This window comes from Chlorocebus sabaeus, chromosome 6 (assembly GCF_047675955.1).
Source record: "Chlorocebus sabaeus isolate Y175 chromosome 6, mChlSab1.0.hap1, whole genome shotgun sequence".
NCBI lineage: Eukaryota > Metazoa > Chordata > Mammalia > Primates > Cercopithecidae > Chlorocebus > Chlorocebus sabaeus.
In genome coordinates this window covers 1,009,147-1,022,101 of record NC_132909.1, presented here as the reverse complement: position 1 = coordinate 1,022,101, position 12,955 = coordinate 1,009,147, and the positions used below count along the sequence as shown (strand labels likewise).

At 44.8% G+C, this 12,955-nt stretch overlaps 1 protein-coding gene across 3 annotated transcripts in view; it reads right to left on the bottom strand.

Annotated features, from left to right (window-relative positions):
- The window catches only part of ZNF550 (zinc finger protein 550), a 28,547-nt gene extending 24,056 nt beyond the window's left edge, over positions 1 to 4,491 (bottom strand). For all 3 annotated transcript variants that reach the window (XM_073015846.1, XM_007998344.3, XM_073015847.1), the window contains exon 1: positions 2,501 to 4,491. In XM_073015846.1, the coding sequence (XP_072871947.1) occupies positions 2,501 to 2,527 (27 nt within the window). In that variant the 5' untranslated portion in view covers positions 2,528 to 4,491. The remainder of the gene's footprint in view (positions 1 to 2,500) is intronic.
- Positions 4,492 to 12,955: the final 8,464 nt, after the last annotated feature.

Genomic DNA, 12,955 nt, shown 5'->3' with positions numbered 1-12,955 from the left:
CCTGTCTGTCCCTGAGCCTGACACCCATAAAGGGTCTGTGCTGAGGAGGAGGAATGAAAGAGGAAGGCCTCTTTGCAGATGAGATAAGAGGAAGGCATCTGTCTCCTGCTCGTCCCTGGGAATGGAATGTCTCTCGGTGTAAAACCTGATCATACATTCTAGTTACTGAGATAGAAGACCGCCTTATGGCTGGCGGCAATACTGCTCTTTACTACACTGAGATGTTTGTGTAAAGTCAAACGTCAGTCTGGCCTATGTGCACATCCAGACACAGCACCTTTCCTTAAACTTATTTATAACACAGAGTCCTTTACTCACATGTTTTCCTGCTGACCCTCTCCCCACCATTACCCTATAGTCTTCCCACATCCCCCTCACTGAGATGATAGAGACAGTGATCAATAAATACTGAGGAAACTCAGAGACTGGTGCCGGTGTGGGTCCTCCGTATGCTGAGCGCTGGTCCCCTGGGCCCACTTTTCTTCCTCTATATTTTGTGTCTTACTTCTTTTTTCAGTCTCTCGTCTCCACCTTGCGAGAAATACCCACAGGTGTGGAGGGGCAGACCCCCTTCACTAAGTCCTCTGGTCCTCACTGTGTCCCTGTCAAGCTAAACCTTCCTTAGCTGTGGTAAAGCAAATAAATCTGACACTTGCCAGCTATGTGACCACGATGATGTCACATGATCTCCCTAAGGATCGATTTCCGAATCAATACAATAATTATTCCCATCTCAGCAGGCAGCTCTAAGAACTAAACAGAAAATGTTTACTTAGGCAATCAGTGGCATGCCTAGCACATGTAAGTGCCTGATGTGTTTGGGAACTTTATTAATCCCTGACAGGCCCAGAGGTAAATGTCGTTATCACTTCCATTTCACAGCCAGCAACCAAAGGCTCAGGGAGCTTTAGAAGTCACGCACAGCTTCATGTTTAAAAAGCAAAAGCAGCATTTGAGCACCACTAAAACACCTCACCAAGCTGCCAGAGGGCAGGCAGGTGGGAGTGAGGGGTGCTTTTAGCTAGAGCCAGCACTGCCAGGATGGGTGTAGAGGGGCAGCCCTGTAGAGACCTGAGAACAATGTCCTAGCCAAAGGGAAGTGCAAGGGCAAAGGCTGAAGAATGGGAAAGAACTTGGCAAGCTCAGGACTCCCTGGATGAATGCAGTGAGAAAGGGGAGAATGGAAGAGCAGAAGGAAGATATGGTCAAAAGGGCAGACCAAGCAGAGCCTTGCAGACCATGCTGGCAGGAGGGGGTGGATTTACTGGAAATGTGATGGGAGTCCCTGAAAGAGAAGCCTATTCAATCAACAACCATTTATTAAGTACAATATATGTACTTAAGCCTGGCTGTTCTGAGTCTTGGGAGAGGGAAGCAACAGGCACTCACATTCTAGGGTTGGAAAAAGATCGTAAACAGGCAACTAAATAAATGAGTAAGGCAATGTCAGATGGCCTTAAAGATTCAGATGACAAGGAAACAGAGCAAGGAGACCAAAGAGATTTGGTCAGCTTTAAACAGTGCAACAGACGAGGCCTCTTTAAGCAGCGGACACCAGAGGGAGTCGGAAATAAAGCGAGGGAGGGAGATGTGGATGAGAAATCAACTACTACGACAGGAGCTGACAGTAATCTGGGCTATCATGAAAGTCGTCAGGGTGACTGCTAGAGAGTAACCCTGGGCCTCATGTGTTATCTCCAAAGGGACACCACATCCTACATACCATCACCTCTGAACATTTTAATGGACTCGTTTTTCACCTGTAAGTAAATGTCTTAAACAGGAAAATATACTGTTAGTTGCAACCCAGCGTCACTTGCCCCAAACTGAAAGACAAATTCCTCAGCCTGCCCTGCCACCTTTTCTGCCCTGGCTTAGCAGCAACTGCAAAAACGCTCCTCCCACCTCCTTCAGCCGCTGCCCTTCGTTTTGTAGAGACAGGAGGCCAAGGAGGCCAGAGGGTCAGACTCCTGCTGGGGTTGAGTTTCTAAACCTAGCACATGCCCAGGGAGCATCTCCGGAAACAACATCCTGAGCGACGTCCCTGGACCGTGCTGTGCACTGCAACGGACGCACAAACATCACCCAGGGAGCCGTTCAAGCTTCCTCAACCCAGGGGAGAAAAGAGTAAATATTTCTACTTTCAGTGTGCAAAAATGAAGGACGAGGACAGTAACGGGACTTGTTCAAGGTCGCAGGCCCGGAAAAGGACACGGCTGGAAGTCACAAGGAGGACCGCGGTCGCTCCTCTTACCTGTGAGGTGTGCCGGGTCCCTAAAAGCCCTATTGCACACCCCAACGCCGCACCCCAGAAACGGGGACGCTCCCCACGCCACCCCGGCCCTGCATTCCGGACTCAGGGCCGCTCGACCCCGTTCTAGGCCTCTGAGAAGCAACGGCAGGGATTGCACTGCGGAGGATCCCGAAACGCCGTCTTCCCGCTCGTGGGGCCCTGCACGCTGAGGCCGGCTGGCCGCGGGAGCCGAGCCCATCTGCTCACCTGCGCTGCGTCCTTCGCCTCTGCCATCCGACCGTTGGCAGGACGAGGCCGCGTGGGGCAGCTCCCACGGACTCAACACCCTACCCCGGGTCCTACAACGGTGCGGAAGTGAGCCCCAGTCTCCCCACCATCCTTCCCAGCACAGTTCCGAGAGTGAGGACCAACGCGCCACCCCACAAACGTCCACGCCAGCGAGGCCAGAAGTCCCGCCCCTGTGTCGCGACCGCCTGTCACGCCTGTTCCTGTGCCGACGTTGGTCCGGCGCACGCGTTGCCCCACTACCTTCTGGGTAATGTAGTCTTGTCCGGTGACGGGCCAGGCTTGGCTCTTTTTCCATTTTTATGATGCACAGCATGATTGTGTATATCTCAGATGATCTTAGTGGAGCAAGTGTACACATTGGATTGTACATTTTTAAAACTTCCTATTGCTCGGATGCCTCAACGTCCCTGCAAGCAAGCTATGAGCACTCGCCCAGGCACCCAGGTGAGCGAGTTTGATAAAGGGGACCCTGCCTCGAGGTTCCCTGCTTGCCTCCTCTGAGTGACCCAGTGACATTCCCATGTACTAGTAAAATCTTACGCCTGGTTACTGCGTCCTCCTCCACCCTGACCCCAGGCACTGTCCCTGGGACTGGCGTCGATCTGGATCCCCGTTCCTGTGTGGAGCCACTTCCGGGACGTGCTCATGGGGTTCCCTCTGTGGGACGTCTGCGTCCTCTGGGAGGACTGGTGTTGCCCAGGGCTCGGGAAGGTCTCCAGGGGCCGTGAGACCCCCCCCCACTTCCGGAGCCCAGCTTCTTGACACCATTGCGAGAAAGAATTCAGGGACAAGTCAAAATGAAGCTAACGGCGAAAAGCTTTTATTGAGAAGGAAAAGTACACATTTCTGAGAAGAGTGTACTTTTCCCAAGAGAGGAGGGAAGTGCGGACGAACGAGGGAGAGCGGGTCATGCACAATGGAGTTTGGGTTTCTAATTTTATGGGCTCTTCTAATTAGGGGGTGGAATAATCATGAGGTTTTCCTAGGAAAAGATGGAAATTTCTTAGAATTGGGGTTCCAACCATCTTTATACTAAATGTGGGCGTGCTTGGCTTGGCCTGGCACTGGTGGATGTGTGATTTAATGCGGCGATAAGTGTATAATTAGGTCTGGGGTAGGAAATAGGTCAAATCTAGCATCATGGGGCAGCCTAGCCCCCGTCCAGTTTGTTAAGGTCTCATCAGCCCAGTCCCCTTGTTGGGGTAGCTAGTTTTAATAGCTTGATGTTTTCCCCCTTCTCCTGTGACCACACAGCATTCCTATTTTGTGAGTGTTTCTTTAATTAGAGAGTGGAATAATTATTACGTATTCTGGAAAAGGAAGGAAATTCACGGATGCACCTGGTTACTGCCCCCTTTCTCTCTTATTTGATTTTGCCCAGAAGAGTCATGGACGTGTCATCCCCACTGGGATTTTGGCCATTCTCTCTCTTATTTTGGGTTTTCTGTTATCCTGTGGTTTATTTGCCTAGTTCTTGTTTTTATTTGTTGTTTGAACTTTTCCATCATCCTGCAACCACCCAGTGCTATTCCTATATCACTGTGAGTATAAACATCCTTTAACCTTATAGGCTTCTTGAAGTATAATTCCCAAGACCATGTTGCAGTGGTCCTTAAAGAACAAATAAGGCAGAGAGAAACAAACATGTTCCAAATTTTGTTCACAGAAGTAAACCTTACTCTATTGTTAAAGGTTGTAGCTAGCTCAAAAGAGGTTTCCTTGACTCTGAAAAACAAAACATGGATCAGCAATGTTCCAAGAGAAAGTCAAAAATATTATTTTAGTTTTTCTATTAGTTCAGCCTATTCTGTTAACTGTTGTTCTGCTTGATATTTATAAACATTTTAGCTTTTCATGAGTCCTGTATGTTTTTCAGTTATCAGAAACCTGCATTTAAGAATACGTGTTAAAGTCCTACATCTGATTATGAACCATATTTTGAAGAGGATTAAAACAAGATAACAATTGTCTGTAAATTACAAAATGTCCAGAGTGGTTAGTCAAAAACATGATTGACCAAAAAATTTGGTTATCTCTGTGGTTTACAATAACTTAACATAACAACCTTAATTGTGGTTGATAGCATATACTTTGACATTAGAATTTTCAAAATCCTGTGCAATTTTGGAACACATATTAACAGTATTTGCTGAAATATAACCTGAAGAAGATTAGACATCATTTTGGCAATCCCATGTAACTAAACATGTCAAATAATTCTGCTTACCTCTTTTCTGGATGCCCCCGGGGGCCCTCTGTAGCATCCAAAAGCTAGGTATCAGGAAAGACAATTGATTTGTGGAAGTCTGTTAAATATGTTAACAGGCTTAAAATATTTGATGTTATGTAATAGAATTCCAGATTACTATGTTATTTATTTTGCCAAAATGATGACTCAAAAGTTTGAAAAAGCAAAAACCTTTCATTAGCTGTTACTATTACATGAAAATTGTGTTCAAGAGAGAGAAAGTCAAATTTCACCCTTACATTGGTGTACTATTAATGTCAACGACAATTTTTTTTTTTTTTTGAGACGGAGTCTTGCTCTGTCGCCCAGGCTGGAGTGCAGTGGCCGGATCTCAGCTCACTGCAAGCTCTGACTCCTGGGTTTATGCCATTCTCCTGCCTCAGCCTCCCGAGTAGCTGGGACTACAGGCACCCGCCACCTCGCCCGGCTAGTTTTTTGTATTTTTTAGTAGCGATGGGGTTTCACTGTATTAGCCAGGATGGTCTCGATCTCCTGACCTCGTGATCCGCCCGTCTCGGCCTGCCAAAGTGCTGGGATTACAGGCTTGAGCCACCGCGCCCGGCCGTCAACGACAATTTTTAATGAAACCTTATAGGCAGTTCTATCCAATCTTAACCAATTTGACAATGAGGTGAGATTTTCACAAACCTTTTATAACTCTTTACAAATTTTGCTAGAGTAGATTCGTGCATTAAGAATTACTTCTTGTGCTTTTATATCAATGCTCAATTTACAGAAAATCATATAATACCCTTTTGAATTTTGTCAATATGTTCACACAGAGTTTCCTTTGCAAGATTAATTCTTACAATTTTGCCCCAATTTGCTTAAACCTTCAGCTGTATTTTATCTACTTTAAAAAATTATTTATCCCTAGGCAAAATGTACATTGCCATGCCTTCTTATAATTTTTTATAAAAAACACATTTTGCTGTTTTTACACACCTTGCATGTAAATCTATTTCAGTAGTCTCAATTACGGGTCATAATGGTAACTCTTAGCAATTTTTTTTTTAAGACAGTCTTGCTCTGTCACCCAGGCTGGAGTGCAGTAGCACAATCTCAGTTCACTGCAACCTCCACCTCCCAGATTCAAGCGATTATCCTGCCTCAGCCTCCCAAGTAGCTGGGACTACAGGCACGTGCCACCACACCAGGCTGATTTTTTGTATTTTCAGTAAAGATGGGGTTTCACCACATTAGCCAGGATGGTCTCAATCTCCTGACCCCGTGATCCGTCTGCCTCAGCTTCCCAAAGTGCTAGGATTACAGGCGTGAGCCACCACACCTGGCCCTACCTCTTAGCAATTTTTAACTTTAATGTAAAACCTGATAAGTTGTTTTAATTATGTGCTAGGTGCAGATAAAGTTTAACTCCTTCCAGAATAAGTTAGGTGCATGGTTACTTCCATATGTCCCCAGACTTTACCCATTGTGAAGCAGGCAAGTTGAACAGTTCTTAAAGGCCAAAGGAGCAGTACAATCTTAAAACATTTAGCAAACCTAGTATCTGACCTGCGTAATTTAGACCACATATTTACATCCTGAATACATTTGTGTTTTACCAATAATCCCTAAGACTGTTTTAGTTTTAAAGATTAAAGTCACATGAACTAAGAGGAGTTACAGTTTTTACTATTCTTTCAAAAAATATTTGATCGGCCAGGTGCAGTGGCTCACACCTGTAATCCCAGCACTTTGGGAGGCTGAGGCGGGTGGATCACGAGGTCAGGAGATTGAGACCATCTTGACCAATATGGTGAACTCCCGTCTCTACTAAAATGCAAAAAATTAGCCAGGCATGATGGTGTGTGCCTATAATCCCAGCTACTTGGGAGGCTGAGGCAGGGCAATCACTTAAACCTGGGAGGCAGAGGTTGCAGTGAGCCAAGATCGCACTACTGGACTCCAGCCTGGTGACAGAGTAAGACCCTGTCTCAACAACAACAACAAAAAATTGATCTAAGTGCTTATAAACCAATCATTTAGAGCTCTTTTTTACAGACATCACACAACACATATATGACTACACAGACAGACAGAAGAAGATCCAGAAGCTCAGGGTGGAGCCCTTTAAGAATAAGGCTATGAAAGCATGTAGTTTCTGGGGCCTAATAAACAGGCATAGCTTGAAGGCAAAAACAGATTTTGAGAGGGATTTATCCATCTCTAATTATTGGGGTTCCATGAGGAAAACAGAGATTTCCCCCAAACTGAATCTGTGGCACCTTGTCTGTTTTCTCAAATAGTCCAAGGCCACCAGAAGTCATCCTTGAGCCTTTCATGCATGCATGAAGATTGGCAAGACAGAGTGGAGAAAAGTAATTCAGTTGACTGAGATACAAAACTTTTCCAGAAAAAACAAGATCTAAGAAGAGAAAAACATAAAGGTGTTTCAAGTACATCTATAACTTGGGTATCCACTTTTAATTAAGCTGAGTGCTCTTTCAGAAAATTCTTCTTCATTAATTAAAACTTTACAGATAATATAAACAGTGATCCTTATCATTTTTTTTTTTACTGGTGTGCATCACTCTCTGTTGACAATCATGTTCAGCTTCTCCAGTTTACTTTTGGAGAACGTGGCTGGGTTCAGGCAACGACAGGTTTTTACTGGACTGTAAATCCCTTTAACAGCAAAGCCTGATATTTGAGGAGGCGATTGTCTGTTAGCCAGAGACTTACCTTAGAGGATAGCAGTCCTGCTATATTATGTGGGGTCTAAACAGTTATTTTCTGGCTGGGCTTGGTGGCTTACACCTGTAATCCCAGCACTTTGGGAGGCTGAGGCAGGTGGATCACAAGGTCAAGAAATCAAGACTATTCTGGCCAACATGGTGAAACCGCATCTCTACTAAAAATATGAAAATTAGCTGGGCATGGTGGTGCATGCCTGTAGTCCCAGCTACTCAGGAGGCTGGGGTAGAAGAATCACTTGAATCCAGGAGGCACAAGTTGCAGTGAGCCGAGATCACGCCACTGCACTCCAGCCTGGTGACAGAGTGAGACTCCATCTCAAAAAAACAAACAAACAAAAAAACAGTTATTTCCCATGATTAACTTGGTGGCCTCTGGCACAAGCAGAGCCACCACTGCAACTTCTTGGAGGCAGGCTGGCCATCCTTTAACCACCAAGTCAAGTTCCTTGCTTAGGTAATCCACTGGCTTTTGAGCAGGACGTCGAGCCTTAGTTAAAATTCCCTGGGCCGTTTCCTTTTTTTCTGATACATAAAGATTAAATGCCTTCCCTATGAGAAGACTGAGGGCTGGTGTTTTAAGTAATACTAGTTTTTGCTGAGACCAGCTCAGTCAGGGAGACCCTAACCCAGTGGCGCTAGAGGAATTAAAGACACACACACATAAATATAGAGGTGTGAAGTGGGAAATCAGGGATCTCACAGCCTTCAGAGCTGAGAGCCCCAAACAGAGATTTATGCACATATTTATTAACAGCAAACCAATCATTAGTATTGTTTCTATAGATATTAAATTAACTAAAAGTATCCCTTATGGGAAACGAAGGAATGGGCTGAATTAAAGGAATAGGTTGGGCTAGTTAACTGCAGCAGGAACATGCCTTTAAGGCATAAATCGCTCATGCTATTGTTTGTGGCTTAAGAATGCCTTTAAGCAGTTTTCCGCCCTGGGTGGGCCAGGTGTTCCTTGCCCTCATTCCTGTAAACCCACAACCTTCAAGCTTGGGTGTTAGGGCCATTATGAATGTATCACAGTGCTGCAGAGATTTTGTTTATGGCCAGTTTTGTGGCCAGTTTATGGCCAGATTTTGGGGGGCTCGCTCCCAACATGTTTTAGCTGGTTAAAGGCTTTTGAGTTTTACGTTTCCAAGTTAGGGAGTGAGTGTTAGCTGCTTGAGTTTATTTTATGAGGTGGTACAAAGAGCGAGGTATTTCACCATATCCAGGTATCCACAGTCTGCAAAATTCAGTAATGCCTAAGAATCCCCTTAACTGTTAAAGGAAATTGGCTTAATCCTTTCCTTACCTGGTGCTCTCATCCCTTCTGATAAGACTAGACCTAGGTACTTTACTGAAGTCTGACAGAGCTGAGCTTTAGATTTTGAGGTCCTATATTCCATTTCTGCTAAGAAATTGAGGAGAGCCTCAGTGCCTTCCTGTTACTTCCTTGGTTGGAGCACAGAGGAGGGTGTCATTTACATGCTTCAAAGTTTAAACGTGAAGGTGAGAAAAATTACAAAAACATTTGGACAGGGTCTGTTTCAGCAACTTCCTTCTGATATCAGGGGGTGCCTGAGTAATAAACGTGCTCTTTATTGAATTGGGAGACAGGGAGGTGTGTTTCACAAAGGCCTCTCTCAGCCTTTCCATAATGGCTGAGGGATTTTCATCTGGTTTTGATTTAACATGGATTGTTTAGAGTAATTAAGAAGTTTTGTTTTGTTTTTTTGCTAACCTTTTAAAATGCACATCAGAAAGTGTTTTCCACTCATCTATGGGATGTCTAGTCTCCACTTAGGGTTTTCAAGGGGAATTGCTTCTCTTCCTATTGGGAATGGGAATCCTGTCTCTTTTTTACCCTCTTTCCCTTTTTGACTGGGTTTCTTTTTTGACTGGCTATAGGATACATGCTGTTTGTCTCTGAATCTCTCTGCTGCCTTAGGGCTGCCTGTTTCTCAGCAGCAGTTAGAGTTTGGCTTAGGAGTAACATAACATCTCCCCATGCAAGATCAAACATTTGGATCAGATTTTAGAAAGACTCTATGTATCTATCAGGGTCATCAGAAAACTTGCCTAAGACCCCCTTTATTTGTCGAAAGTCCTGCAATGATATGGGAAATTGAATTCTAGTAGCACCACATCCATTGGGCATTTCCCAATGACAGTCAACAGTGAAGTTGGGGTTTCTTGTGTGGCACAGCTGGAGGAGCTGATGATTTGACCCCAGATGATGATTGGAGGCCCCAGATAAGGCTGGGGAGGTAGAGCATCCAGAAGTTGGATTTGAATGTTCCCCCAGGGCGTTTTCTGACTTTGGGGTGTTGTCCACTGTGGGCTTGTCTGATATGACTGTTAAGAGGGCAGAGTCAATTTTGTAGTGCTTACAAAGAGGTGGGCTGTTTCACAGGGCAAAGAAGGCTTGCAGATAGCGGACCTCAGAGTTTTTGCCCTCCCATGTACAGAAAAGATCTAGTTGTTGGATATTATTGAAATTAACACCTCCCTCAGCAGTCCAGGCCTATCGATCCTGGAGCTGGTAAGATGACTCTGTCCTTGTACAGAAGAATATAAGCTGTTTTACTTCAGTCTCAGGGTTAAAAGAGTCTCAGTGTCTCAGGATGCACTCAAGAGGAGTGCAGACTGAAGATGGTTTGTTACCTGTTTTAAAAAGATTACGAGAAAAGGTGTCCCTTGGTCTTTTTCCTCTTTTTGGAGTGACCCAGGTTGGAGAGAAAGATCGAAAGTGCATCCCACTTCTCTTTCTTCCCATATTCTGGGTCCCGGCTACCATCATAGGCACCACCAATGGATGCAAGCATGACCTTCACCCGTGGATCTGGAAGAGCTCGTTGGGTGTAATAGTCACACTTACCTGTATGAGAACCTACCTCTCCACCCTGCTGGTTTCCTAGTCCCACATGGCCCATAAGGCTCCCAGGATACCCTAGCGATCTGGGAGATACTGTATTTGGGTGAGACCCTTTAATGGAGGGAGTGTTTTAATATTATCTCTGGCTTCCCTTGCTATAGCCCTAGTAAAACATTGAAATCCCATAGAATGGTACCGATTGACTTCCAAATATGAAATCTTCTTTTTATTTAAATACCAATGTAGTTCAATGCAAAACAGGTGACTTAAAAGAACATAAGGATTGAATGGCTGTTCTCCCAACTGTTAAAAGTACAGCTTTGCTGTTAACAGATGGGACATGGAGCTTAGTCCCTAACAGAGGCACATAGGAGGGAGAGGAATCGGGGAACTAAAGGTTTTGCACAGAGGGCAGACAGGACTCCTTATGGAGAAAAAATCCTATTTCACTTGGTGATGCTGTAAGATCTGAAATGTTAAATAAGAACTCTGACTCCAAATTCTTTCCAGGAAGAAGTTAGAAAGAGAGGTTTGGGGATTAATAGGTTGTCCCCATTGTATGCCTTCCAGAAGAAGAAAATTAACTTGTCTCATAATGGAACTGTCTAGATTCATTGAGCAGTCCTCAGTTTTTACATGGAGGAAAAACACAACCCAAATGGAGAGGGAGAAGAGCATTCACTCAGGGTGAAATATCCCCCTATACAGTGCCATGAATATCTATCATTAGGGACATAAAGCTCTCACTAGGTGAAAGTTTAGACAGAAATCCTCAAATTGTTCTAATTAGATCAAACCTCTATAGTAAACATTTCAAAAATTATAGTGTCAGGGAATCATCTTCATGGTTGCTGGACTTGTCATCAACATCCCCAGGATCTAGAGTTCCATCTTCTGGCCTATCTGGAAGATCTCACAGCCATCTGCCCAGTACTTCTAACTAACCATAGCAATCCCAAAGTACCTAAACCCCTACTTATTCAGTGGAACTCTCCTCCACTTAATGGATTCCACCTGAACGTCCCCTTCCACACTTGCCATTATACCTGGACTTGAAAAGTTGAGTATATCTCCAGTGCATTAACGATTCTTTTGCACCCACTACTGTGTTAATGACACAAAAGCAGACGTTTCCTTGTGATGCTCTAACTATAGTTACCAAGTTTCCAAGGCAAAAGCAAGGTAAATGGCAAGGAGACCATATATGCCACTTGCAGGCAAGGAGACCATATATGGTGTCTTCTCTCAGACTAGAACATACAGGGAAAAAAACGACTGCCTAATCTAGGAGGGTTTGCTTCTGGAAAACAAGGTTTGTTTGACCACCCCCATTGGAACAGGGGAAGAATATCTCTATAGACCAAACTTGGCAGCAAAGGATAGACATCATACCCTGTAGGGCCTCTATTTATGCTCCAGCTGGACTCATTTTTGTTTGTGGCCATGAATGAGAAGTCACATGCTGTAACTACTCCTGGCTCCCCAGGGAGCCATCTGTTCTTTCAGGAGTAGCTTTCCCTTATATATCTAAAACTTGGAACAAAGATAAATATATGTTGGCCACCCTTGCCCCTCCAAGGGTCACAGTCTATAACCCAATAAGGCCCAGGAACACCAGAAGTTAACAAGCAATAGGATTGGTTCTGGTGGGAATCAGGGCAGCCATAGGACTAGCAGCACCTTAGGGTGGCTTTGCCTACCACAAATCAACCCTAAAGAACTTGACTCAAACTCTAGAATCTTTAGCCACCAACACAGGTCAGGCACTACCAGAAATTCAAGAATCTCTAGACTCTGGCAAATGCAGTTCTCGATAACAGACTGGCATTGTATTATCTACTAGCAGAACAAGGTAAAGTCTGTGCAGTTATTAATAAAACCTGCTGCACATATATTAGCAACTCTGGATAGGTTAACATTCAAAAGACCTATGAGCAAGTGACCCTGTTACATATTTTCTTTGACCCTTGCTTGTTTAACCTCTCAGTAAAGTTTGTGTCTTCTGGATCAACAGTCTCTAACCTTTTTGGCATCAGGGACCAGTTTCATGGAAGGCAATTTTTCCACAGATGGGGTATGTGGGGCTGGGGCTGGGGAGTGGTCTCAGGATGAAACTCTTCCACCTCAGATCATCAGGCACTAGATTCTCATAAGGAGTGTGCAACCCCAGTCCCTCACATGCACAGTTTATGTTAGGGTTAGCACCCCTATGAGAATCTAATGCTGCCACTGATCTGACAAGAGGTAACACAGGCAGTAATGCTCGCTCACTGACCACTCACCTCCTACTGTGCAGCCCAGTTCCTAACAGCCCATGGACCAGTATCCACAGCAGAGGGGTTGGTGTATCTAGTTCCAGGTGAAGACAATGCTGGCACAAGTTTTCCAACCCATCTTTATCTACTGTCCCAGAGAATGAAAGTGTTCTGCCTTTGGGCACCTTAGATGTGGTATCCAGGGATCTTTACTCCTTTAGTGCTAGGCAGGGCCTATGCCCATAAAATCAGCAGCAAGCAGTCACAGAAGATGGACCTCTGCCCTTCCTCAGCCCCCTTAAGATTAAAGAGGAATATCTAATCTCTGATGGGGGAGTGAGATAG